The sequence below is a fragment of the Poecile atricapillus genome, chromosome 8, assembly GCF_030490865.1.
Source record: "Poecile atricapillus isolate bPoeAtr1 chromosome 8, bPoeAtr1.hap1, whole genome shotgun sequence".
Classification (NCBI taxonomy): domain Eukaryota; kingdom Metazoa; phylum Chordata; class Aves; order Passeriformes; family Paridae; genus Poecile; species Poecile atricapillus.
The window spans coordinates 5640861-5665510 of record NC_081256.1 but is presented as its reverse complement, the minus strand read 5'-3'; the positions used below and the strand labels follow the sequence as shown (position 1 = coordinate 5665510).

Sequence of the window (24650 nt, the reverse complement as noted above, 5' to 3'; positions counted from 1 at the left end):
GAGTATGTGTGCTCCAAAGGAGACTCAAAACCAGATCTGTAATTGCATGATTTGGGTGGGATGGCTGGGTTGGAAGTGTCCTTTTTTTTTAATATCAGCATCTATATTCAGGAAAACATCGGTTTTGATGAGACAGAGATGTTGGGAAGAAAAAATAGATCCAATAATGAGAATTTGATCGAGACACAGGTAACAGGAACAGTTTGGGGTACAGCTCAGCCGGGATGGAAGTGCTGGGGACAAGCAGCAGTTTGGCCGGCTGCTGCCAGCTCTGCAGAGAAGCAACAGGACTCGGCCTAATTACTAATTAGCTTTGAACTCTGCTATCAGAATCACCTGCGTTCTGTAGCACCGTGCCCCGGCTCTGGCCGCGGCGGGGATGACGAGCGGCGGCCCCATCAGCTCCAGCAGCGGGGCCGGGCTCTGCGGGCGGAGGCTTCGGGGCTGTTGGTGCCCCGAGCGCTCCAGCCCCGGGCTCCCCCCGCCCCTCGCTCCGCCGGCGCTGCCCGGGGCGGGGCGGGATCGGGGCCGGGGCGGGGCGGGATCGGGGCCGGGGCGGGGCGGGGCGGGGCTGGCCCGGCGGGGCTGGCTCGGCCCCAGCGTGGCCATGGCGGGGCTGCTGGGGCTGCGCGGAGCCGGGAGGGCGCTGGTGGCAGCCCGGGCGATCCCCGCCGCCTCCGGGCCGTGCCCTGCTCGGGGCTGCGGGGAAGCGGCGGCGCTGCGGGCCATGGGCTTCAGCCAGGAGCAGGCCCGGCGGCTCCTGGCCCTGCGGCCCCGGCTCGGCCCCGAGCACCGGGAGGCGGCGGCGGCGCAGCTGCTGCTGCTCGGGCTGAGCGCCGAGGCCGCCCTGGCCCTGCTGGAGCAGAGCCCGGCGCTGCTGCGGCTGCCCACGGAGAGACTCCGGGAGCGCGCCCAGGAGCTGCGGCGCCTGGGGCTGGACGGAGGTAGGGCGGCGAGCGGGGGTTCGGGGGGGACACCGGGGCTCCGCCGCTGACCCGCTGCCCGCAGGCCGGCTGCGGCGGGCGGTGAGCCGCTGCCCACAGCTCTTCCACGTGCCCCGGAAGAGGCTGGAGGCGGCGGTGCGGCTGCTGCGGGAGCGCTGCCTTTTCACGGCGGAGCAGCTGCGGGAAGTGCTCGAGACCTGCCCCACCGTCCTGCTGGAGGAGCCGCGCACCCTCCATCACCAGTTCCAGGTGAGGACCGGGATCCACCTTCCTGCCAAAACCGGCTACGGGGATAGGGCTGTGCCTGACACCCCCCGTTCTGCCCGCAGTACGCCTACTTCAGAATGGGGGTCCAGCAGAAGGAGATGGTGAAGGCTCGGCTCTTCCAAATGTCCTTTGCCGAGCTCCGGAATCGGCACATCTTCCTGGAGCGCCGGGGGCTCTACGTGACCCCACACAAAGGGCAGACCCAAACTAGTAACCCAAAACTGAAGGACATCCTTCAGCTCCCAGAGAAAGACTTCCTGGCCAGTCTGGCCTACTCAACCCCGGAGGAGTATGAGGTCTTCAAGAAGCTGCTGGCTCGAGAGGAGAAGGAGAAGGAAGAGGAGGCTGTGGACGCACTATACACAGAGGAGGATGATGATGATGATGATGATGATGATGATGATGATTTGGACAGTGATGAAAGTAAAACAGCCAGGGAGTGAGGAGGTGAGGCTCTGAGGTGCCCAAGCCCTCCCCTGCTGTTGCACTCTCTGGCTGCTTTGGGCTCCCACCCCACACCAGCACAAGCTGGGGTGGGTGCAGGGCCTGAGTGGTGGTGTACCAATAAATCCCATCTGTCAAATATAACGACACTCATTCCTCCTCCTTGACCAACTACTTAAAAAAAAAACAAACAGTTTCCATAAAGTGTTTTTATTTAAAAAAAAAAAAATTTTTGAACAAAACCCCCTAATTTAGTTCCAAGACTAGGTTAAAACCTTCTGGCTGCATTACATACTGGGCCAGCTGTGGGACAGGAGGCTGTGGGCTGCTCTGCTGGCTGGCAGTGGGACCAGGCTTCCTGCTGCTGTGGGGACAGGTCTTGTGGAAACAGAACTGTCCCATGGCAGGGCCATCTCCATCTCTACAGCCCATCTTAGTGCTGATCTTGTGGCTGACAGAGCAGGGGTTCAATACTTTCAGACCATGACTCCAACCCCTCCTGTCTGGGTTCCCCCTTGCCCTGCTCTTCCTGGAAGGGAGGGCTGGCTTCTCCTGCCCTGGGAAGGCAGGGCTGCTGTGCCTGCCAGGCAGCTGGAACAGGACCAGGCAGCCTTGGAGGAAAACAAGGCCTGTCTGTCCTGTGGGAGCTAAGCTAGAGGTGGTGCAGGAGGGGAGCAGCACGTTGGCCAGCTGGTCGTGGCTTCACATTGTCCCTGGCTCTGCAGCTGTGCCTGCAGGCTGAGCACTGTTACACCGCTCCTGGGAGGCAGAGGGTGGTCACAGGAGCACTGAAACTCCTGGGCCTGTCCTGCTCTGAGAGCATCTTCCAAGCTGCTGCTTGAGACACGTGGCTGAGCAACAGAGCTCTGTGCTGCCTCCCCACCAGAATAATCCCACTCTGCTGGGGACATGACGCTCTATACCATAACTGCGATATATCTCTGGTATGTGTTAATTTATAATATACACTGTGTATGTTAATACACAAATCTATGTTTAACTAGTGTTGTCATACAAACTCACAAAAACTAGGAATGTTTCTAAGCTACACTTTTTCTTTCCTTGCCTGCCCTGCCACAGTGCTGGGTGCTGGTCCTCTCCTCCACATAACCCTGCAGCACTGGTGCCACAGGGAAGGCAAATTCCAGGTCCAGTGCAAGGGGATGGCATGTGGGGCTGGCTTCCTCCCCAAGCCTCTGCTGTGCCCTGCACTGCTGTGGAGGCAACTACAAGTGTGGTGGTACTGGCACACCTCAGCTGACAGACTTCACCCTACAGATCACATTTAAAATTATTTTTTGGTGCTCTATTGGTTTCTGAGCTGGAAATTTGGTTAAAACCAGGGCTTGTTTACAAAGCAAAGAAAAAAAGCAGGCAGTAGAAGCTGCCTCAGTTTCCCCTGCTAGTGCAGAGGAAACGGGAGTGCTCCTCTACTGCCCATGCTCGCCTCACCACTTGGAGCTGCTCACTATTTCTAATTCATCTACAGAGGCTGCTCCTCAGAGCATATTTTTGGGGGCCAGATTTCAGGTGATGGCTAAGGCGTTTTGGTCTGCATTAAACTGTTTTATTTGAGGGTTATAGGTAATTTATAACCTTGGATTACGAAAATAGATTGGTGCAGATGCTGTTGTCAAGGAGCTGGGCTGATCCCTGAGTGAAGCAGGGAGCCCATCGCTTGTGCAGAGTGGCTGGGGGTGCTGAGCAGGGCTGGCCCCCTCAAGGGGCACTGATGCTCAGCTCCTCAGGGGAGAGAGGGGGCCAGCAAAGGCAGTGCTGGGCCAGTGGGGGGAAAGGGAGCACTACTCAGTATGCTGATCCAGCTGCGTGTCCCTAATGGGCTGGAGGAGAGGGAGAGGTTGACACCAGGCAGGAAGGCTCCCCTGCTGTGTTCAACCAGTGAGCAGATCTGATCTTCCTGGTGTTCAAAAAGCCCTTAGATGTGGAAAGATGAAGCTTCTACTGCTTTAAACCCTGTGGAGGAGCAGGAGTAAAATGAGCTGGTGTGCAGAGTCTGCCAGATGCCCCACAGCTGGCCTCTTCCCACCCTGTGCACCAGTCTTGTGCTGAGAAAAGGGGACCTGCTGTCTCCAGGACTCCAGCCTTTGCCTGGCCCTTTCTGTGCAGGAATCTCTTGTTCATGGAGCTGGTAATCAAAGCATTGCCTCCTGCTTCTCTACCTCATCCACAGCCATAAACCATAAGCCCTCACACCCCCTCAACACGGTGGCATGAGCCAGGGTTGTGCTCTGGCCTGCACCATCTCCCAGCTCCCTGCATGAGAACTGCCCCTGCCTGCATCTGAGGAGAGCTGGAGCAGGTACTTACTTCTATGGCTTCTTCAGTGTGTGACTGTTGCTTGGCTTTCTGGAAGAGAAGGGAGGACAACACCGTCAGCCCCTGTGAGCCATTGCTCACAGGCAAGCACATGGCACTGGCATCCAAGCCTTGGTCATGTCTGTACCCCTCTACCAGCTCACCCCCAGCCTGGCTGTCCCCACACATGCTGGGGCACACCAGCCAGCCACATCCTCCTGTCCAGGATCACAGGAAGACTGGCACATTCAGTGTGCTGCTGAGGGCTGTACCTGCTGCTCGTCCTCTTGGAACTGGTGCTCTCACAGCTCTCCTTGTAGCAGATGTCCTGGTGTACCTTGTATACTCTCCTGAACCTACAATACACACACAGTGGAGACATGAGTGTAAGGAACAAAAGGGAGAGATGTGCTTTGATGAGAGTGAAGGGGAAGTCTGGGTATTTCCCCTATTTCCCCCACTATTTCCTTCCAGGCTGCAGTAGCCAACCTTGGCAGAAATGGTGCCCAGCTGGCTTGTGCTGGAGGACTGATCCCAGCCAGGCCTTTGTGCCTCCATCACAGAGGGACCAGGGGCAGAGCAGTACCCCCCATGCCCTGGCGCTGCACCAGGGCTCCCCCAGCCCTCTGCTCACAGATGGAGAGGCAGCCAGGAGCTGGATGGGATCTGCTGCTCTCTGGGGGTCACACACACAAAATCCAACCTTGCTGCCATGTGGGTGGGTAACTCCAGTATGGAGCTGTCCCTTCAGCAACACCCTGCCCTGATGCACAGCTGGGGGCAGCCACAGGGGTGTGCCAGGCTGCTCAGCCTGTGCTGGGGAGGGGGCAACTGCCAGCTGGGGTTGGAGACGGCCTTGTGCTCGCTCTCCCTTCCCCAAAGCTGAGCTGCAGGGAGACATCCCCAGCTCAGAGCACAAGGGGAAGGGGGGAGCATAACCTGCAGGCAGTACTCACAGATAGTGGCAGGTGCCTCCTTCCCACACTGGGAATGACCTGGTTTCCGAGTACAGCCGCGTGCACGAGTGTGGCACCTTCTTGCAGGCTGCTTGGGGAATAGGAGAGGGGAGCTATCACTGAGCCCATCCCTGGCCCTGCCTGCCTGTGCCTTGTGGCAAGGGTGGTGAGGTCCCCCTGGCTTCTTGGCCATGCTGGAGGCCTGGCCTCAACAGAGCTGACCCAGCAGTAGAAGCAGAGCCCAGCCTCTCACACTGCCTATGTAACTCTCTGAGTAAGGCAGGGGCCTGGCTTGCCAGGCAGAGGCAGAGAGCTCAGCCAGGAGCAGGGACCAGACTTGCACTCAAACTAAGAGCAGAGCCCAGCCCCTCTCTCAGCTACCAGCATGACACAGATCTCTAGCAAAGCCTGGGCATTGTGGGTGCCCCTGGGTGCTGGCAGGGTGTGCTCAGTGACCTACATCCTAGGGGACCTGTGACAGGGACAGCCACCAGCCTGGCACTGCAGGAGGGAGCTTGACCCTCTGGCACAGCCTGGCACTCACCCAGCTGGCAGACCCGGCCCTTGAACCCTGGGCGACAGGCACAGTGGAAGGACTCGTCATCTCTGGTACAGGTGCCTCCATTCCTGCAGGGATTCTTGGAGCAGTTCTGCCCCTCTCCTGCAAAACACGCTCGACCATCAGAGCCTGGGGTCACAGCTCAGCCCTGCCAAGCCCCTGGCATTGCCAGGGTGCTCCCAGGAAGAGCAGGTGGGCCTGCCATGCCTCCAAGGAGAGCAGGCTGGTGCTGAGCACATTGCCTGTGGGGCCAGGGCCGGGTTCCTGCTCCTGTGGGTCGCCCCTGGGACTTACTCTTGCTCTTTGCCTCATGCAGCTGCAGTGCCAGACTGTCCCAGCTGGACACCTCTGTGTTCTCCAGCTTCACTGGAGCCTCTGTCTCTGGACAATGAGAGGATTGAATGTCACTTTCCGGGCCAGAGTCAGACCAAAAGGCAGCCCATCCAGGGGGATCCAGCCTGCCTCCAGCTTTGGAGCACTGGTCAGGCCTGAGGCAGTGCTATAGCCCTTCCCAGCTGGCATCCCCAGAATTGGGGTGACACTCTCACTCCTCCTGGAAGGGTCTGGGACACAGAGTCCTGGGGAGGCAGGGGAAGAACCAGAACATGCAGTGAGGCCAAGGGCTGCCTGCCCTCAGGTTTGCCAGGCCCCTTCCCCACCCCATGGTGTGGGGTTTGCAGGTGCTCTAGGGTATCTTGGGTTGACACTTCGATCCCCGATCTTCTGGGGATGGAAAATGGGGGCTAGGTCTGGACTAATGAGGGATTTCTCACCCAGGCACCCTCTTTGAGTGTGAGGTCTCTTTGACAGTTGGGGGCTGAGGCTGCTGGGCAGGGAGGGGCCACACCGGAGTGCTATGGAGCCATTGCTCAGGCCCCTGCTGCTGCTGGCAGGGAAGAAGAGTGCCAGTGCCACAGTCACCATCACTTCCCATCAGGGTCCTTCTCTGGGCTCCCCCTGCCACTCATCCCTCTCCTTGGGCAGGGGTCTAACAAGCAGAGCAGATGTTTGCCTGCCCAGGGCCAGATGAGAGGGCTCCACCCTCCTCTATAGCTCCCCCAGCCCTACAGGAGCCTGCCTGGCTGCCACCTCAGCTTGCAGGGAGGTGCAGGAGGTGGTACTGGATGACAGGAGCAGGACACAAAGGCACAGGAGCACTTACGCGTCTTCACAGTGAGGGATTTTCCGGGCACAGTGCCAAACCTGGCGCTGATCCTCCCTCTGCCATCCACCAGCTCTGTGAACCTGGGACAAGACAACCAGAAGGGTAGGGGGCACTGCAGTTCCTCCAGGCTCCATGTGCTGGGGCTCATGGCATCAGCGTAAAGCGTTCACTGGCATCAGGCTCTGTGCAAGTCCCATGGAGGAGCTGCTCTCAAGGGTAAGGTGCCTGCCCGGCTGAGAACCCCAGTGGATGGGCAAGAGACTGCATGCCAGCAGGAGCATGGCTTGACCCTTGACCTGCACACACCTGGGTATGGAAGCTGGGAAAAGGGACTGGCTCAGCCTAGTTCTTGGGCCAAGAGGAAGAGCCAGGAGTGCTGAAGCAGTGCCTACCTGGGGGCTGGCGAGGGCTCCTCAGCTGTGTCATGATCTGCCAGCAGGCGGAGCTCAGGCAGGAAAGCCGGGGGCAGCCTGTTTCGAAGAACCCGCGGGTGCCCAGCATGGCTCCACCGTCTGTCTGGAGCCCCATCCCTCTGCACTGCAGATCAAAGATGAGGCTTAATGGAGGTAGTGTGAGCCAGCAACCAACCTCCCCGCCAGTCCCATCATCCCATCCCATCATCCCCAGGTGACACACAGACACTCTCCACACACCGGGGATGCAAGTGCCCATCACCAAGCTGGAGCTCTGCATCTGCCCTTCACTAACCCTACAACACCCCACCTCCCATTCCAGTGGACCTGTGTCTTGTCCCCACAGCCTGGTGCAGACACCCAATGCTGGGGCAGCAAGGGCTCAGCACTCCGTTGGCCAACTGGTTTCCACCCCCTACCCTGCTTCCCTTTCATCCCATGGCCTCCCTTGTACTGCAGCAATCCAGCAGAGCCCTGGGAGCACTTACAGGTGCTGACGTAGAGGTGGATGGGCTCGCTGTGCACCTGGCCTTGCTCTGTGTTCTGCACAGCTGTCAAGGACAGCTGGTAGCGCTGCCCAGGCAGCAGGTCCCGCACCGTGTAGGACACGAGTTTCCCGTTAGGCACGTAGCGGCTCTTGACGCTCTGAGCAGTGGTGACATTGATGATGTACCCCTCCATGGTGCCAATGGGCGGCTGCTCCCACGCCATGGACACAGAGGTGGCGGTGACATGGGAGGCAGTGAGGTTTTGTGGGGGGAGAGGCCCTGTGGTGGAGACGGGATGGGAAGGAAAGTGGTCAGAGCTGGTGTCCCTGAAAGACTTGCTCACACCACCTTACAAGTGTGCCAGGGTTTCAGCTTTTTTTCAGGGTTTCAGGGTTTTCCCCTGCCACTGCCCAGACCTACCCCAAGCTTGCTCCAGCCATATGCACAGTGAGGGGATGCTCAACACTTGTCTTGGTCCTTGCCAAGACAGAGAGAGCCGCACTTCACCCTGGCACCCAGGTCAGCCCTTGCCTTCTGACTGCCAGATAGCAGGGGATGAATCAGGCCCACGCATGGGGCTGGGCTCATGCTGGTCTCAGAGACTGAACAACATTTGGCAGGGGATGACATGTCAGTGTCTTTCCTGGCCACTCCAGGCCTGCCTGCACACCTCCTACCTGCTGTGCTGGCCAGACAGTCTGGCGGCTCCCACACCTCTCCCTCCCCACAGCTTTCCTGCCAAGCCCCTGTACCTGCCAAGCTGGGATGGCAAAGGCAACCTCACTCACTTGTCCAGACATGAAAAGGGGCTGTGGCCAGGCTCTCTGAGGGGTGGTCTTCCACTCCCAGGCCGCTCAGCGTTGTGACATGGATGATATATCTCTCTCCTGGCTGCAGGTCCCTGTGGAGGGAAAAGATAGGGTGGGAAGGGGTAAGCGGGGCAACCTGAGGGAGCCAGTGCCCTGGCACCCACCAGCTCCCCACTCACAGGAAGGTGTACTTGGCCACGCTGCTGTTCAGCTCCACGGTGCGGCCTGCCAGGTCCCCCATCTGGCGGATGGAGACCCTCACCCTACTGACAGTGGAATGTTGGAGTTGGTGGAGAGCCCATTGCACCGTGATGGCACTGGCAGTCACATTTGTGATCTCAAAGCCTTCCACCGGACGCGGTCCTGGCCGGAGCAAACAGAGGACTGCAGTCATCATGGGTTGCCTCATCCCTTCCCCATGTGCCCACAAGGGCAGTCCTGCTGGCACCTGTGGATCACCTTCCCCAGTGGAACAGCTCAGTGCCACCTCTCCCACTGAACTGTGATGTCTCCTGTCCTTACAGCCTCCAGGCAGGTGGAAGGCACATCTGTCTGCCCACCCACAGGGCCTTGTGCTACTCAAAGCACCCCCAAGGCTGTGTCCTCTGCCCCAGCCCCCTACCACAGCTCCAAAGGGGCTGTAGTGCCCGGGCCTGGCTCTAACCATAGAATCAAGGTTGGAAGACACCTAGGAGATCATCCAGTCCAACCATCCTCCCAGCACTGTCACTATAACCCCTAAACCACCTCACCCAGCACCAGATCCAGATGCCTCCTGAACACCTCCAGGGATGGTGACTCTACCACCTCCCTGGACATCCTATTCCAATGTTTGACCACCCAAGGAGAGAAAAAAATTTTTACTAGTATCTCATGTGAATCCCCTGTCTTGACTTTAGGCCATTTCCTCTTGTTCTCTCTCTGCAGAAGAAACCAGCCTCCACTGCTCTACAACCTACTGTCTGGGAGTTTTGGAGAGCAATGAGGTCCCCCTGAGCCTCCTCTTCTCAAGGACAAACAAACCCAGCTCTCTCAGCTGTTCCTCCTAAGATATATTTTCTAGACCCTTGAGGAGCCTTGTTGCCCTTCTCTGGACATGCTCCAGTAGCTCAATGTCCTTTTTAAAGTGAGGGGCCCAAAACTGAATGCACTGCAGCCTCAACAATGCCAAGTGCAGAGGGATGATCACTTCCCTAGTCCTGCTGGCCATGCTGCTCTTGATAAAGGTCAAGATGCCATTGGCCTTCTTAGCCATTTGGGCATGCTGTTGGCTCATGTTCAGCCAGCTGTCAAACAGCACCCTCTAGTCCCTTTCTGTTAAAGAGCTCTTGAGCCACTCCTCCCCCAGCCTGGAGCTGCAGGGGGGTGCTGTGACCCAAGTACAGGACTCAACACTTGGCCTTACTGAACATCATGCAGTTATCCTCAGCCTTTTGATTGAGTGTGCCAAGGTCTCTCTGCAGAGCCTTCCTACCCTCAAGCAGATCAACACCCCAATCCAATTTGGTGTTGTACACAAAATCCCTAGGTCCAGACCATCAGTAAATATGTTAAACAGGACCGGCCCCAAAGTGAGCCCTAGTGACAGCCACTAGTCCATGGCACACTTCAGGTGGCCATTCTGACCCCAGCATCCAGCCATGGCTTGAGGCCCCATGAGATGCTGTGCCCAGCATTATGCTGCCATCTCCTCCCCTGGGCTTCACTTGGTCTCAGCCTGCTGTGGGGGGTTGTGGCTTATGGGCTTCACCACCACCATTCTCCTCTCCTCAGAGGAAATCTTCTTTCCTATGTCTAACTGCCTCCATCCTGTTTGCATTTGATTTCCACACCTGCCTGCCCTAGAAAGTGGGATTGAAGCTGCTCTGCCTATCCATGCCCCAGAGGCATCACTGTGCCCCTTCCTCTGCCCATGGAGCAGAGGTCCCTGACAGCCCCTGCCCTTGCTGGCAAGTTCTCACACCAAGCCCAGCAGTATGGCAGTGTGACTGGTCCACAGGATTGCAGAAGCCCTGCTGCCTGCCTTGCAGGGGGGTTCCTCATACTCTCCAGGGCACAGTGACAAGGAGTAGAACAGCCTGGCCTCAATGAACAGGGTTCAGAAGAAATCCCCACTACAAGCTCCTGGACAGGGTGAGCCACAGGGTGTCAGGCCTTTTACTCACAGCAAAGAAAACAGCAATTCTCTGTGTCAAGCACTTTCCAGAGGCCCCCAGCTGGATTTTAGGATCTGCACCAGCAAACCTGCCAGGTTTGATACCATGCTGGAGCTGGTGGCAGGCTGGGAGCGGCAGCACAAACCCTGGCACCTGCAGGGGCCGCGCACGCTCACGACCGTGATCCCCCTGGGGACGCTACTCACTAGTGCGCGTGGTGAGCATGACGGGCCTGCTGATATCATTCTTGTTGTTCACGTTGCGTTTGACTGAAAAGACAGAAATATTGTAGGCTCTGCCGGAGGTTAGTGCCCGCAATTGGTGGGCAGAACGACTTCGGTCCACAAAATCTGTCCTGCGGTAAGAGCCGTCGAGGGATACGTACGTCACGGCGTAGCCGTCAATGAGTTGCCTGGCAGCTGCGTCCTCAGGTGGGTGCCAAGAAATCAACACACCAGTGTCCTCCACCCTTTCCACCTTTAATGAGGTTGGTGGCAGCAATTCTTCACGGTGTGTGCAAAAGCAAAGGGGAGAGGTAATGCCATGAATCTTTAGAGAACAGACCCTGTCAGCAAGCGGCAGAACAGCGGCGATAAGAGGACAAGGTCCTCACTTGGCACACTTGCCACACCTAGCAGGGGCTCTCTGGGTGTATGCCATCCCTGTCTCAGTGGGCACAGGAGGACCCAGGGCACCAGGAGCACTCCCTGGTATCACTGGTGGCCAAGCACTCGCCACTGCGGGATAGGGTGAGGGGTTTGGGGGAAGCCAGTGCCAAGAGGTTTCCCTCAGACACCTCTGCCTCCCCTCCAGAGGGCATCCGAGGGATTGCCGTTGCTGCAGGGGAAATCTGTGCCCCATGTCCTGGTGCCAAGCTCGGCACCTGTGGCAGCGACTCCGTGTGCTAGCACCCACCCATGGCATTAGTGGGGCATGGGCTGCCCCCCATGAAAGGCGAGCCCCCAGCCCTGCCTGCCTCAAGGAGTGCTGCTGGTCCCGGATGGTGTTGAGCCCCTCGTGGGCGGTGGGCACTGCCAGGCTGGCGTCAAGCCCCACATCCTGTCCTGGTGCCGCTGCTGAGGGCCTTTACCTTTTTCGCAGTTCTTGCCTGTGTAGCTGACTTTGCAGGTGCAGCTGTGGGTGCCATTGCTGGGCAGGCAGTAGCCTCTGCTCCCACAGGGGCTGGAGAAGCACGGGTCACTGGCTGTGGGAGAGGTGCCGGGTTTGGCAGTGTCAGCAATGCCGCTGACCCCAGGCCCACCCTGTGCTGCCCTGTCTGCCTCACCTGTCTCACAGTGGTAGCCGAAGAAACCCTCTGGGCACACACAGAGGTAGGAGCCCCCGTAGCTCTCACACTCCCCTCCATTTTGGCAAGGGTCTGACTCACAGGCATCCACTTCTGGAGGTGGGAGAAGGCTGGCAGTGAGCATGCCAGCAGCCAGCTTCCAGCTTCCACGAACGAGCAACAGTGACAGACCCTCAAGGGGGCAGCAGGGCAGATGCACAGCCCAGGGTTTGGCACAGCTGGGCTGGACACTGAATCCCCCACTGTGCACCATGGTGCCCACATCCCCTGGAACGGGTGAACACCTTGGAAAGGGAGTCCATCACTGGTGGACACCTCATTGCTTGCTCCCTCCCCATCAGAGGGGTTTCAGCTCTGCCCCCAAAACTACAGACAAGGAGGTGCATCAGTGAGCAACCAGGTGATGGCTTGAGGTCAAGGTGCCCAAGACAGTGACCAGCCACCTGGCATGGTACCAGCCCTAGCAGTGTCCTGGTGCTCACAGTCCAGCCTCCCACTGACCCAGGAAGGGAGAGCTCCTACCTGTCTCACACTGGGTCCCCAGGAAGCCCTCGGGACAGTAGCAAGCAAAGGACCCGGGGAGGTCTTGGCAGGTCCCACTGTTCTTGCAGGGCTCTGACTGGCACTCGTCAACATCTGGGGTCCAGCAGGAAGAAAGGTGCCAGCTCAGCACAGAGAATGCTCGGGACAGGGGCTTGGAGAGGCAGCACTTCTCCCACAGGGCATAGACCCTTCCCATGTCATGTGCTTCCCCAAGCCCAGTGGCCAAGAACATCCCTGCTCCTGGATGCCCACTGCCTCAGGCCTGCCCCTGAAGCACATGGCATGGGGACATTCCTTCAGGGACACCTGGGGACACAACCGGCAGTGTGTGGCTGTGTCAAGATATCCATCCCATAGGGTGCCTGTGTCATGTGTCATGTCCCCCCATCTAACTTCCAACAGCCCACCTTCTCCTACCACTGTCCTCTGCCAGATCCCAGGGAACTGGGCTGGAGCCACCTGCCAGAGTCCCACCACCTCCCATGCTGCCCATTGTCTCTAACCAGGAGCAGTGTTTCCCTACAGTTGGCCGGGAGTCCCAGGAGAGAAGCCCTTGCCTCAGGCCAATCCAAGCACACACAACTCCTGGTAACCCAGCTCCTTTCAATGGGGCTGGCAATCTCCTGGGGCTGGCCAGCTGGCAAGGGCTGGAGGGTGAGGAAGAGATTGTGACAGCCCTGGAGCATGCCTGGCATGGTCTCTTACCCAGCTCGCAGTGGTAGCCGGTGTAACCTGGCTCACACAAGCACAGGAAGGCAGAGACACGATCCTTGCACTGGCCACCATTCAGGCAGGGCTGCGACTGGCACTCATCGATCTCTAAAGGCATTTGAGCAAGGGAGAGACAAAGCGAGAGACATGAGCACAGGACAGGGATCCCTGAAGGGAAGGCAGCAGACAACAGCAGTACATATCCTGGGGTCACCAAACCATGGTCGTGGCCACAGGCCACTGGGACGGTGCTCCAGGGCTTGCCCACTCCCCAGCACTCTCACCATCACATTCGGGGGGGTCGCTCCAGACACCTGGCACACGGCAGACACGGGGATGGTTGTGCTGGCTGAGGATGTAGCCCAGTTCACACTGGTATTCAGCCAGTGAGCCCACCTTGGTGGAGTTGAAAGAAGCCTGGGCATGCTTCACCTCACTGGGGATGCCACAGTCGACCTCTGTGGAGAGACAGGGGATGAATGGGGCCCACAGAGGCACCCCAAGTCCCCAGGTGGAAGGGGAAGCACAAGGCCCTTACCAAACTGGCAGTGCTTCCCTACATAGCCCAAGGAGCAGGTGCAAGCATAGCCCCCACCGAGGTCCTCGCAGGTAGCCCCATTCTCACAGGGGCTTAGAAAGCAAGGGGAGGGCACTGGAAGAACAGCAGAGCAAAGATTGAAACCAGAGCCAGCCCCCTTCCCCTTCCAGCAAGGCACAAGGAAGAGTTGCAGGGAAGGGGGCTTAAAGCAAGCAGAGAGCTCCTGACAGTCAGGCCCATCATCCCCCCAGGTAGTGGCACACCCTGTTCAAACCTACCAATCTCGCAGTGCCGGCCAGTGTAGCCTGGAGGACAGTCACACTTGTACTTGCCGATGTAGTGGAAACAGGTGCCTCCATTCTGGCAGGGCCCCGATGCACAGGGGTCCGGCTTACCTGGGGACACAAGGCAGGTGTGAGCCTGGTGGGGCAGCTGCCACCTCTCCCCCCCATGGGGGCCGGGGGGCTGTACCGATCTCGCAGTGCTTGCCGGTGAAGCGGTAGGGGCAGGTGCAGTGGTACTCGCCATCCGCCTCCCTGCAGGTGCCCCCGTTGCGGCAGGGCCCCGTGCTGCAGAGCCGAGGCTTGGCTGCAGAGAGAGCGCCCAGAGCGGGGTCAGCACCCCACCAGCACCCCACCAACCCCTTGCTGCGGGAAGCTTGACTGCTTCCTGGGTCCAGCAACATCACAAAAACTACACCCGTGCGGATGGGTGCTGGGGGCTTGGGGGCCAACAGGTGCATGGTGCTGGGAGACAGCTGGCTGCTCCCAAGGGCGGAACCTGTGGCATGTAAATAAAAACACCAACACTGATGGTGTTGTACAGGAAACAACTGGATCTGCTGCTGCAACTGTTGGGTGTCATGAATGGAGTTATTCAATCCCTCCCTCTACTCTGTAGGATGGGATGGGAAAACCTGCACCACCTTCCAGCTCTGCAAGTAACTGTTCATCTCCCAAAAAGGTTCAAGCCCTTCTCCCAATCTCTGCCAGGTGCTGGGACCACAGGGAGCACTGTGGAGGTACCTTTCTCGCAGTGCATGCCAAGGAAGCCTTGAGGACACTCGCAGACGTACGAGTCATCATGAACCTTGCAGGATCCCCCATTCAAGCAGGGCTCTGAGTCGCAGGGGGATGGCATCGCTGCAGAGCCAAACACAGGGCATCACCAAGGACATATGGCCAGGGACACAAGGGCAGCTTGCCTGCTGCTGAAGGTACCCCATGTTCACCCCCTCCACCCCAGAGCTGTTCCCACATCCCCGTGGAGTCTTACTGTGGTTGGTGCCGTAGTTGGTGTGGCAGACACAGAGGTAGCTCCCGCCATACTCCATGCAGTACCCACCGTCCGGGCACTGCGTGTTCATGTTGCACGGTGTCGTGGTGACTTCTGCAAACACATGGCCAGTGCCAGCCTCCTTCAGCCAGTGGCAGGAGGACACCCACATGGAAACAGGAGTCTCCTAACTTTGCAGGGTCCAATGAGACAGGACAGATCCTCTGGCACAGACAGTGCAAATGGCAATGCCCAACCTGGATGTTCAGTGAGCTTCAGCAAGAGAGTGCACAAAGCTGAAATTCCCTCCCCACCCATGGGAACTGGGCTTAGGCAGAGGCTGGGAGAGGCACAGCTCAAAGTGGGGAGTGGTAGAGGTGGAAGCATTGCCATCTCACCAGGGAACAATATTTCCAGGCTCAAATTCAGTGTGTGCCTGGCACTGTGCTAGGCTCAGGCATGGGCAGTGTCTCCTTGCTGACCCACAGGCTGCCTGACTCAAGAAATCCAGAGGGAAAGAACACTGTAGGCAAGAAGCTTTCACCTACCGAATTCACAGAGGAGACCAAAGAACCCAGGAAGGCACTGGCAGACAGTAACATTCCCCTCCAGACAACTTCCCCCATTACGACACTCACAGCCCTCAGAGAGCTCTGCAAGAGAGGAAACAGGAGCTTCCCAGGACCTCTCCTGCTTGCAGGCTGGGACAGACAAGTGGCCTTGCCAGATGCCACTCACAGGGGAAGCTCGGGTGGGTAGCAGCCCTGAGGCCCTCAGACACACAGGCACAGCCTCCTCCAGCAGGACAGACCCTTTGCCCAATGCCAGAGCCCTGAACAGGCTCTCTGGGGCTGCTGCTTCTCCCTCTCATGAGCATGAAGGCTCCCCTTGACATGCTGCACCCCACTAGTGAGTCCCCACGGTTGGTACTCACGGTCTCGACAGTCCTGTCCAGTGTAGCCCTCCTGGCACTCACAGACATAGCCCCGCTCAGTCTCCAGACAGCTGCCTGCGTTCTGGCACGGGTGGGAGAGGCAGGCGCCGGGCATGCGGGGCCCACCTGTGGGGAATGGGGAGCCTGAGCTGGAGAGGTCCAGCTTGGGGCTGGAATATCCTCTGTCCTGGGAATCCTGCTGGAGGTCCCCGCACGGTCAAGCAGCCCCACAAGAAGGTGTTCCCTCCTGGCAGCACCACGGCTGCTCTGCACATGCTGACCACCAGTTTCAGCAGTGCCTATGATTGACACACCCCCTTTGCAGCCATTTTCCCATTCCTGCCCACTGCCCCTGAGTGCAGCTCCCATGCCAGGCTGCTCGAGGCACAACCTCACGCACCGTACTGGCAGTTGTTGCCATAATAACCCGGGGAGCAGGTGCAGATATAGCGGCCAGGGCGGATGTAGTTACATGTCTGTCGGTTCTGGCAACTCCGGTCCTCACAGGAAGATGAATCTGGTAAAGGGAAAGCAAGGAAGTGAGCATGAGGAGAGCCTGGATTTGGGAGAGAGGCCATGCTGGCCAGCAGAACATGGGGGACACAGTCCCTGCCATGGGTAATCCTGGGGCACAGGCACCTGTCTCACAGCGCTGTCCCTCAAAGGGCTCCAGGCACACACAGGTGTAGTTATCGACCAGGTCAATGCAGTGCCCACCATTCAGGCATGGGCTGGACTCACATTCGTTCACCTCTGCAAGGGGAGGCCAGGAAAGGTGGTCAGGTCATCTGTGGGCACAGCCAGCTCACCTGGTGCCTCCCAGCCTGGATGATGCTCAAGAGGGTGAGTGTGATAGAAAAAATAGGTGCCACTGGCAATTCCAAGCATTCCCCTCCCAAAACTACATCCAGGAATGAAGCTGACTGAGAAGGAAGCTTGCCAAGGTATGAAACATCACCACCTCCACCCCATACCTGTTTCTGTCACCCACCTGTTTGGCAGTCCACCCCTGTGTATCCTGACTGGCACAAGCATGCTGCTGTCCTGTTCACCACCTGGCAACTCCCACCGTTCTGGCACACCCTGCTCTCACATGGTGATTCTGCTGCAGAACCCAAAAAAAAAAAGAAGGGCAGGGGTATCAGCCTAGGCACAGAACCAGCACATGGCATCCTCTACACGTGGTGATACCAGGTCTAGGTAGAGCACAGACTGGAGCCACCCATGCACCTTCTGTCAGGAGACAGTGGCCAGTCCCCAGTCATGACTGTCCCTAAAACTTGTCCTTAGGCAGCTCAGCTCTTTCATCCCCCCACACCTCCTGGATGTCAGTGTGCTCTGCTGGGCATTTCTCCCTCCCTTCCTTCCTCCCCCACAAGTCAACTCCCTTCTCGCCTTTTCCACTGGCACGGCAGCTTGCTAGGAGCCAAATGCTTTGGCGGCACTTCCACTGGCAGGCAGAGGCCAGCAGCGGGGGAAACTGCCAGGGACTGGGAGGGTCTCCCCTGGCTTTGAAGAGCTTGGGACCAGAGTATCACCTGCAAAAGCAGGGCCTGCAAGGCTTGTTTGAGCATTGGCTGCCAGCTTTTCTGGCTAAGGGAGTGGTGGTGGAGGAATGCTGGCAGCAGCACTGAGCAAAGCCCTTGGAAGAGTCAGCACATGGAAGGAAAGGCTCATGGCCAGAGAAAAGCTTCTTTTGCTTGAAGCAAGTTGAAATCCAAGTCGGCTGTCACAAAGTGCTAGAGCCCAGCAGCTACTGCAGGAGCCCTGGTCTGAAGAACCCTCCCAAGAGCAGAAGCACCCCCCAAGCCTGGGATCTCTGCTTTTTAAGTGCTGCACTGCTCACCAATCTCACAGTTGCTGCCTCTGAAGCCTGGTGGGCACCTGCAGGTGAACCTGCCAGCACCATTGAGGCACGTGGCTCCATTCTGACATGGGTGGGAGAGGCACTCATCCACATCTGAAACAGACCCCGGGTAGGGGGACAGGAGCTCAGGATGGGAACAAACAGAGTGCCAGTATGCAGCAGTGACACTGGGAACGAGACCTGCTCCCTGCAGCAAAGCGCTCACCAACATGGCACCTCTTCCCAGTAAAACCGGCCAGGCAGGAGCAGGTGTAGGAGGGGTTCCCCGTGATGCAGTCCTCAATACACTTCCCCCCGTTCAGGCAGGGCCGCAGTGTCAGGCAGACAGAGGCTGTGGGAACAGGCAGTGACCCTTGTCAGCCCTCACCCTGGCAGGGCTCACCTGCCACTTTACAGCCACACCAGTGCCAGGGTCTTTCCCTGCACCCCCCAGCTCCCTGGGGTGCTTGGGGAGCCCATGGGACTGCCTGCCTGATGGCAGGGCAGGGTCTGCTCCTTCTGGGCTCCCCTGGGAAGGGGGGGTAGTTTTACTCCTCCTGTGCAAGGGGGAGAGGCTGCACAGGTCTGCAGCCTGGCTGTGGGGAGAAGTTCTGCTCCACTGGCTGAGGGGACATGAACATGCCCTCACTTATCATTCAGGGCAGAGGGAAAGGGGACGGGAGAGCCCACGTATAGAAAATCCACCGATAACGCAAGACACACAGATCACAAGTGGGAAAACACGGCCAGGGGGAAGTGGGGATGAGGAACCGGAGACCAACAGCTCTGTGGGGGACGTGCCAGGACCCCTGGAGTGGGGAGCATGGACCAGGCTCTGACAACCCAGACCCACATGTCAGGCTGGCATTCAGCAGTCCTCCACTTGGGTCAGCCCAACATACTAGGACTGATGGACATATACATCCCCCAAGGGTGCTGGCCCCTCATGCACTGGCAGTGGGCTGGCAGAGGCCCAACTGCGCACATCACCTCCTTCCCAGCCTCCCTCATCACTCCCCACAGGCTTCTTTAAACTAAGAACTCTTCCTCCCCTTCCCATTTGCTCTCCCAGGCTGTTCCCAGCCTGGGGCAACCAAGGGTGGCATGCCCAACCACAGCTGGTACTGAAGACAGTCCCCACATAGCTGCCTCCCCTCCCTCCCCAGAGCCCTTCCAGACATCTCTTCCACCCCGCAGAGGTGGGGGTTGAGACAGGGAAAGATGGGGCTGGAGAACAGTGTGGGGTTGGGTTGGGAGTTAAGTAAACCTAACTGCTGTCCTCTTACTTGTATTGCTGCAGCCCCCCACTTGCACCTGGGCATCATCGATTCTGAACACCCAGCGCCCGGGGATACCCACATTTGTCGTCATCTCCACGTCAGCGATGTCATCGGTGCGGGATCCGGGGATGTTGAAGTAGCGCTTTCCATCACCAGCGTTAAAACCTGCCTGGAAGGACAAAGGCACAGAGTAAAGAGACATCACTAATGCACAGGAAAAGGCAGCTGGAGCACCTGGACTCATCTCTCCTTGTCACGTGGCACCACTGGTGGCACCACTCAGACCAGTTTTCCCCTTCCACATGCCACAGGCCAGTGCTCAATCCTGTCCACATGACAGGACAACAGGATGAAGTGGATGCTTGGCCTGCTCAGTCCCTTCCTGGGAATTCAAATCCCATTCACTTCCTCTCCACCTGCAGCATCCTGCCTGCTGCAGGACGGCAAGCAGGCAGCCAAGCATGGATCAATTTACTGATTTACTGTCGGTAAAATCACACATCCAAGTGGGTACTGGGGTTTTTGTGGGTGTAGGTGTTGGCTTTTTTTCCCTTTACACAACAACACACACAGGGATGAAATAAAACTACAAGCAAAAGCTGTGCTAGCTGTGGCAGCTGCTCTTAAAGGCTGAGGTTAGGAAGGAAAAGGGACTATGAAGCAGCAGCCAAGGCAAAGATCTGTGGTTTCGGGATAACAAAGCCCCCTGTATGGTCTCAGCTTTGGGAGCCAGAGCACACACAGATATTTAAGAACTCTGAAGAAGAAAAAAAAAAAAACAAGCAGGGGGAGATTTTCTACCTCCAAGAAACACAAACAGGAGCCACGAGCTCATAAGGTGGATGTGCTACCCAGGCACCCCAGAGGCCACGTTCACCACTTACCTGTGCCGCGATGCCACCGAGCCCAGCAAAGTCCCCCCCACTGCTGGCGTGCATACCCGTGGTCCAGGTGATGGACTCATAGTTAAAGATGGTGAAGGAAAGCTTGCCATCCGTGATTAGGACAATCTGGAAAGTGTTTACCTGCAGCAGGGAGGGGAGGAAGGCAGTGAGGGATGATGAACCAGCCATAAAATAAAGTGACAGAAACTACATTCAGCAAAGAAGCGTTTCCTTAAATCCCAGTCCTCCTCTGCAAGCAAGGGCATTAGAGTTGTATTATTTTTAATCCTAACTTTTTGTGATCCTGAGCTAGAACAGATCACTTCTCATCCCAGAGGAATGAGAAAAATGGGGGAAAACACGGATATTGAGCATTTGGAAGGCAAAAGGTACCTCACTTTTGCCTAAGAAGGCTGATGATGTAAAGCCTCCACATGGCACAAAGAGGAGGGTTTGGTGTTGCCAGCCCACTGTTGCTTTGTCACAACAAGGTATTGTAACAGAGCCATCATGATCAACTGAGCTCAGCTGACAGCTCCGTGCCACAAGCGGAAGGTGTGGCATCACACTGAAGGCACACCCCTGGGGTGGCTGCTTTGCCTCGGTTACTCACTGGTGAAAATGAGCTGCCCCCGAAGAAGGTGACTCGGTACCAGGTTGCAATGAAGACCCACTGTGCAGAAAACCCTGGGAACTCAGGGAAATACTGGGCAATGTCCCTGCTTGCTCTCTCCAAGATGGGCTGCTCGGTGCTCTCTCGGTAATATATTTCGCCTGCCCGCCGATTATCCACATCTGCCCAGAAAGCAGCAACCACACGCCGGTCCTTGGAAATGGGGAAGGCCACCGGCGTGAACTGGGAGACCTCCTTCAGGAATGAGATAATCCCATTGTTGTTTACCTGCAAAGAGGAAGGGAAAAAAACGGGTGGCCACAGCTGACTCCTGCTGCCAGCAGGAATCCATGTTTTAGAGGTGCTTTCCATTTCATCTTTCTCTCCCCCTCCCCTTTCCACAAATATTGGAGCGCTTCCCCTTCCTGTCCTTAGAAGCAGAGACGTGCCTCAGCACCCACAACACCCCCAGCCCCCCGCCCCAGCCGCCTGCTCACTGGAGCACGGCTGTGGGCCACTGCACGAACAAACCCAGCCCTGTTCTCCGGGCCAGGGGAAGGGGAACAACTGCAAAAACTGCAGGAGCCCTTCGCATAAAACAAACAGTGCCCGGTGTGTGGGGCCAGCTCATGGCACTGCTCTTGGCAGGGGTGAGGGCCTGAGCTCGCTCCCCAGTCTCATGGCTCACAGGCAGCCCATGGGGCTAGACCCTCGTGGCAGGGGGGCTGTGGGCACTGGCCCATGTGGGCACTGGCCCAGGGTGGGAGGAGACTTGCTGGGCAGCAATCCATCCACCAGCATGCACAGCACTCCGGGTGAGCCAACAGGCTCTTCATCCCCAGGTGACCAAGTGCTGCCACCCCATGCAAAGCCCCCGGTGCTTCAGCAGGCTGCTCTCATTAAAGTGGGGGATGCCAGATCCCAAGGGTGAGATACTCCGAGCTGTTCCTCAGCACTAACTAGTTGGGGCAATTAGGGTTCTGGGATGCCTTGCCCACATGGATACATGGCAGCATCAGCCCAGGGGAGGAAACTGGAAATAGTGGATGCTGCTGCCGGGAGCGCTACCTCTCAACTTGGGGATGCAATGGGAATGAGAAAGGTGAAGATACCCCCTGCCTGCCTGAACAGGCTGGAGGGGGCAGGGATCAAAGGGAAATGCTTTCACCCTGAGCTCCCAAATTCCCTGGAGGAGACCCTGCCAGCACTCTGCCACAGTGCCATGACTGGCGGTCCAGTCAGCTCCAAGGCACTCTGTTCCCCAGCCCACAAGCGACCGTGGGACACGCAGGAGAACACAGCCTCCAGCCAAGCTCTCCAGTGTGCAAAGTCTGGCTCTGGCAAGCCCCTGGGCTGCAGGACAGGAAAGGGGGCCTGGTGCAGGCAAGAGGGTCTCAAGGGGAGAGAGCAGCTCTGGCACGCAGGCAGGCAGTGGTGTCACACTCGTGTGCCAAAAAATACTGGGAGCCAGCATCCCCAGGAGCCGTGCTGAAGCCAGAATGCCTTCACTCCAGCTGCCAGCACGCCCAGGCATGGGGAGGCTGAGCTGTGATGGCCTTGTGCATCCCTAGGGAAGGTCCCCAGTCCCTGAGGAGGGTTCATAGCCCCTCCACTTGAACACAGGGCAGTCCTTACTGTGACTAAGGGAAAGAGGATTCTGTTTTCCCAAAGCCTCCATAACCCCACTGTGTCCGCAGAGGAACATTCTTCCCTTGATTAAAGCAAGATGGGAGAGAACCAGAGCCAAGAAGGGCTTTTTTTGTTGTTGCTGGTTTTTGTGAAGGAGGAGGGGGGTGGTTAGAGGCAGCCCTTGAGAATAGAGGTTTCCAGGTGAACCCAGCCCTGTGCCAGTTCCCCCCTGGACAGCAGCTCCCTGCAGAGGAGGGTTTCTGCCACATGGACTTCTGTGCTGGGGGCAGGCAAGCTGGCCCTGTAGAGCCATGGGGTCTCAGCTCAGGGAAGGGGGATGTACTGTCCACTGATTTCTGCAGCCCCTCCAAGACCTAAAGCCACAATGTGGATCCTCTATGGCACAACCATCATGTCATCTGGCTTCTCCCAGCCCTCTCTATCCTTCCATGGTAGCTCAAGCCCCAAGCCTGGGTCCCTCCCACCCTACAGCAGGGGTGGCACTTTGACTGGGGGGCAAACATGACCAGGTAGGACCAAGGATCCCCTGCGCTGAGCCAAGGCAGTGGAATGGTACCTGAGCCCAGCTCTGCCTCCATCAAGGCAATGCTCAGCCCTTTCCTCTGCCATCTGGGTCTGGGTCATCATTAAGCCCAGAGCAAACCAGGGAGATGGGATCAGGATGCTGAATGATTCACTGTGCCGGGTGGAAACTGGCATGGGAGCCCAAATCTCACTTCTAGGTGCAAGACAGCACCACCCAAAAGACTCCACAGACAACCAGGCACTGGGGTTGCCCCTCTGGCCACAGCTACAGGCTACATGATGGGCTAGGCACAACTTGAGTTCTTTGGCCATAGTCCCCTCCTGGTGGCTTAGGAGTCGCAAGGGAGTGTGTCACCAGTAGTCCCAGCAATCCAGTGGGTGCAGGAAAAGGCAAGGGAATCGGATGTGCCCAGTGGGCACCCCAAAGTGCAGCTGTCTTTATTCTACATCACACTCAGAGCCCCACCAACACCCCCTCCCTGCAGCAAGGGCCACCAGCCAGGGGCCACCATTCTAGGGCTGCAGCACACCAACTCTGAGCTCTTGTGCACCAGATGTATCCAGCTCCCTGCTGTTGGATCCCCCAGCATGTCACCAGGCCAGTGCCACAAGGTGTGGGTATGCAGGTAATGCAGCCTCCAACCAGGGCTAAGTCCAGGCTCCCCACGGTGGGTGAGGGCTTTGCCCAGCATTCCCAAGGCAGTGGGGCCAGGATCCTCGCTGAGGACCCCCACACTGAGCCAGGGGTCCTGCATGCTCCCCAAGCCCAGGGCCCACCGCATCATCCTCGGCACACTGCCGCTCCTCTGATGTTCCCAGTTAAGTGGGGACCACCTGATGGCCCCCAAGGAAACTCGGATTCATCCAAGCAGGACAGCAAAGAGGAAATAAGAGGAAGAGAAAAGGAAGAAAGAAACAGAAGAGAGGGAATTAGAGGGAGGGAAAAGGAGGGAATACAAGGAAATAAACAAGAGGGAGCGAATACGAGGAAATAAGCAGAAATAAGTGGAAATTACTCACATAGAGGCCGGTGTGCCCCGCACCAAAGAAGGGGAAGGGGATGGAGAGGGGCCGGAGCTCGGAGCCACCGTCGTCCTGCTTCCGCGTGGCGGCGTCGCCCTGGGCCGGCCCGAAGGGGTAGAAGTCCCCCAGCGGCACCTCCCCACCGGCCCACAGCCACTCGCCCAGTGCCACCAGCACGGCCCAGCCTGCCAGGACCTGCATGGCCGCCGGCAACGCCGCTCGCCTCTCACGGGGGCACCAGCCACGGAAGCATGGCGGGGGCGGGCAGGGCGAGGCGGGGCGGGGCGGGGCAGGACAGGACGCCCACTGAGGGGCACGGGAAGGACGGCGGCTGCCGCCCGGAGCCGGGCGCTGGGAGCGATCGCCCGGAGCGCGGCTCGAACCGGAGGCCCCTCAGCTCCAACGCGCCCGAGCGCCCTCAGCCTGCCGGCCACGCCCCTGGTGCTCATTTGCATAATGAGGGTGTGGCCAGCCAATGGGCGCTCGGCGCGCGCGGGGCGGGGCTCGGGGCGGGCTCCCCGCGGGGCGCGGGAGGAGCGCGAGAGGTGGGGGGGGGTCCCGGGGGGTCCCCCCGAACCCACCCGAACCCACCCGAGCCCACCCGAGCCCCCTCCCTGCCCACAGACCGCTCCCCACAGTCTCCTCCGCTCCCTTCAGTCACAGGACTAGATGAGAAAAAAACAAAACAAAACGAAAAGAGTGGAGGAGAAAAAAAAACTATTTCGTTTCCTTTTTTTTTTTTCCTGTTTTTTTTTGGTTTTTTTTCCTCCCATTTCTCCTCCCCCCCCCCCTTTTTTTTTTTTTTCAGGTGCTAAAAATATTATCAGGAAATTCTTTTCAGGAATGCCGTGTTTTAGGTTACGCTCCAGGCTCAAGGGCTTCTTTGTCTTTACTGGAGAAAAAAAAAAACCCAAAGCAAAACAAACACACCCATCCTACATTTATTATCGGGAAATGGTTTGACTGGGAGAGGCTGAGCTCCCAGGAAAGTCGACGGCTACTACC

The 24650-nt window shown here is 58.0% G+C and overlaps 2 protein-coding genes across 6 annotated transcripts; one reads left to right on the top strand and one right to left on the bottom strand.

Annotated features, from left to right (window-relative positions):
* The first annotated feature begins 557 nt into the window (after positions 1-557).
* Positions 558-1799, top strand: MTERF4 (mitochondrial transcription termination factor 4). The gene is made up of 3 exons (XM_058843791.1): positions 558-944; positions 1009-1193; positions 1274-1799. The coding sequence occupies exons 1-3, from the start codon at positions 608-610 to the stop codon at positions 1652-1654; spliced, it is 903 nt and encodes a 300-aa protein (XP_058699774.1). The 5' UTR covers positions 558-607; the 3' UTR covers positions 1655-1799.
* Positions 1800-1849: 50 nt separating this feature from the next.
* SNED1 (sushi, nidogen and EGF like domains 1) lies at positions 1850-24068 on the bottom strand. 5 transcript variants are annotated; one of them, XM_058843789.1, is made up of 33 exons: positions 23643-24068; positions 20448-20735; positions 19835-19975; positions 18957-19119; positions 17897-18022; positions 17671-17784; positions 16816-16929; positions 16464-16577; positions 16225-16341; positions 15825-15950; positions 15439-15543; positions 14891-15004; positions 14641-14757; positions 14087-14203; positions 13894-14010; positions 13616-13729; positions 13362-13535; positions 13072-13185; positions 12346-12459; positions 11803-11916; positions 11608-11721; positions 10724-11020; positions 8541-8724; positions 8341-8453; positions 7553-7831; positions 7044-7188; positions 6649-6731; positions 5781-5867; positions 5472-5588; positions 4928-5015; positions 4244-4327; positions 3984-4022; positions 1850-3629 (listed from the first exon to the last, which is right to left on the bottom strand). In XM_058843789.1, the coding sequence occupies exons 1-32, from the start codon at positions 23844-23846 to the stop codon at positions 3986-3988; spliced, it is 4335 nt and encodes a 1444-aa protein (XP_058699772.1). In that variant the 5' UTR covers positions 23847-24068; the 3' UTR covers positions 1850-3629; positions 3984-3985. The 5 variants fall into 5 exon arrangements, with proteins under 5 accessions (XP_058699772.1, XP_058699768.1, XP_058699771.1 ...); XM_058843785.1 differs by lacking the exon at positions 13616-13729; XM_058843788.1 differs by lacking the exons at positions 13616-13729; positions 14087-14203.
* Between the last annotated feature and the right edge of the window lie 582 nt (positions 24069-24650).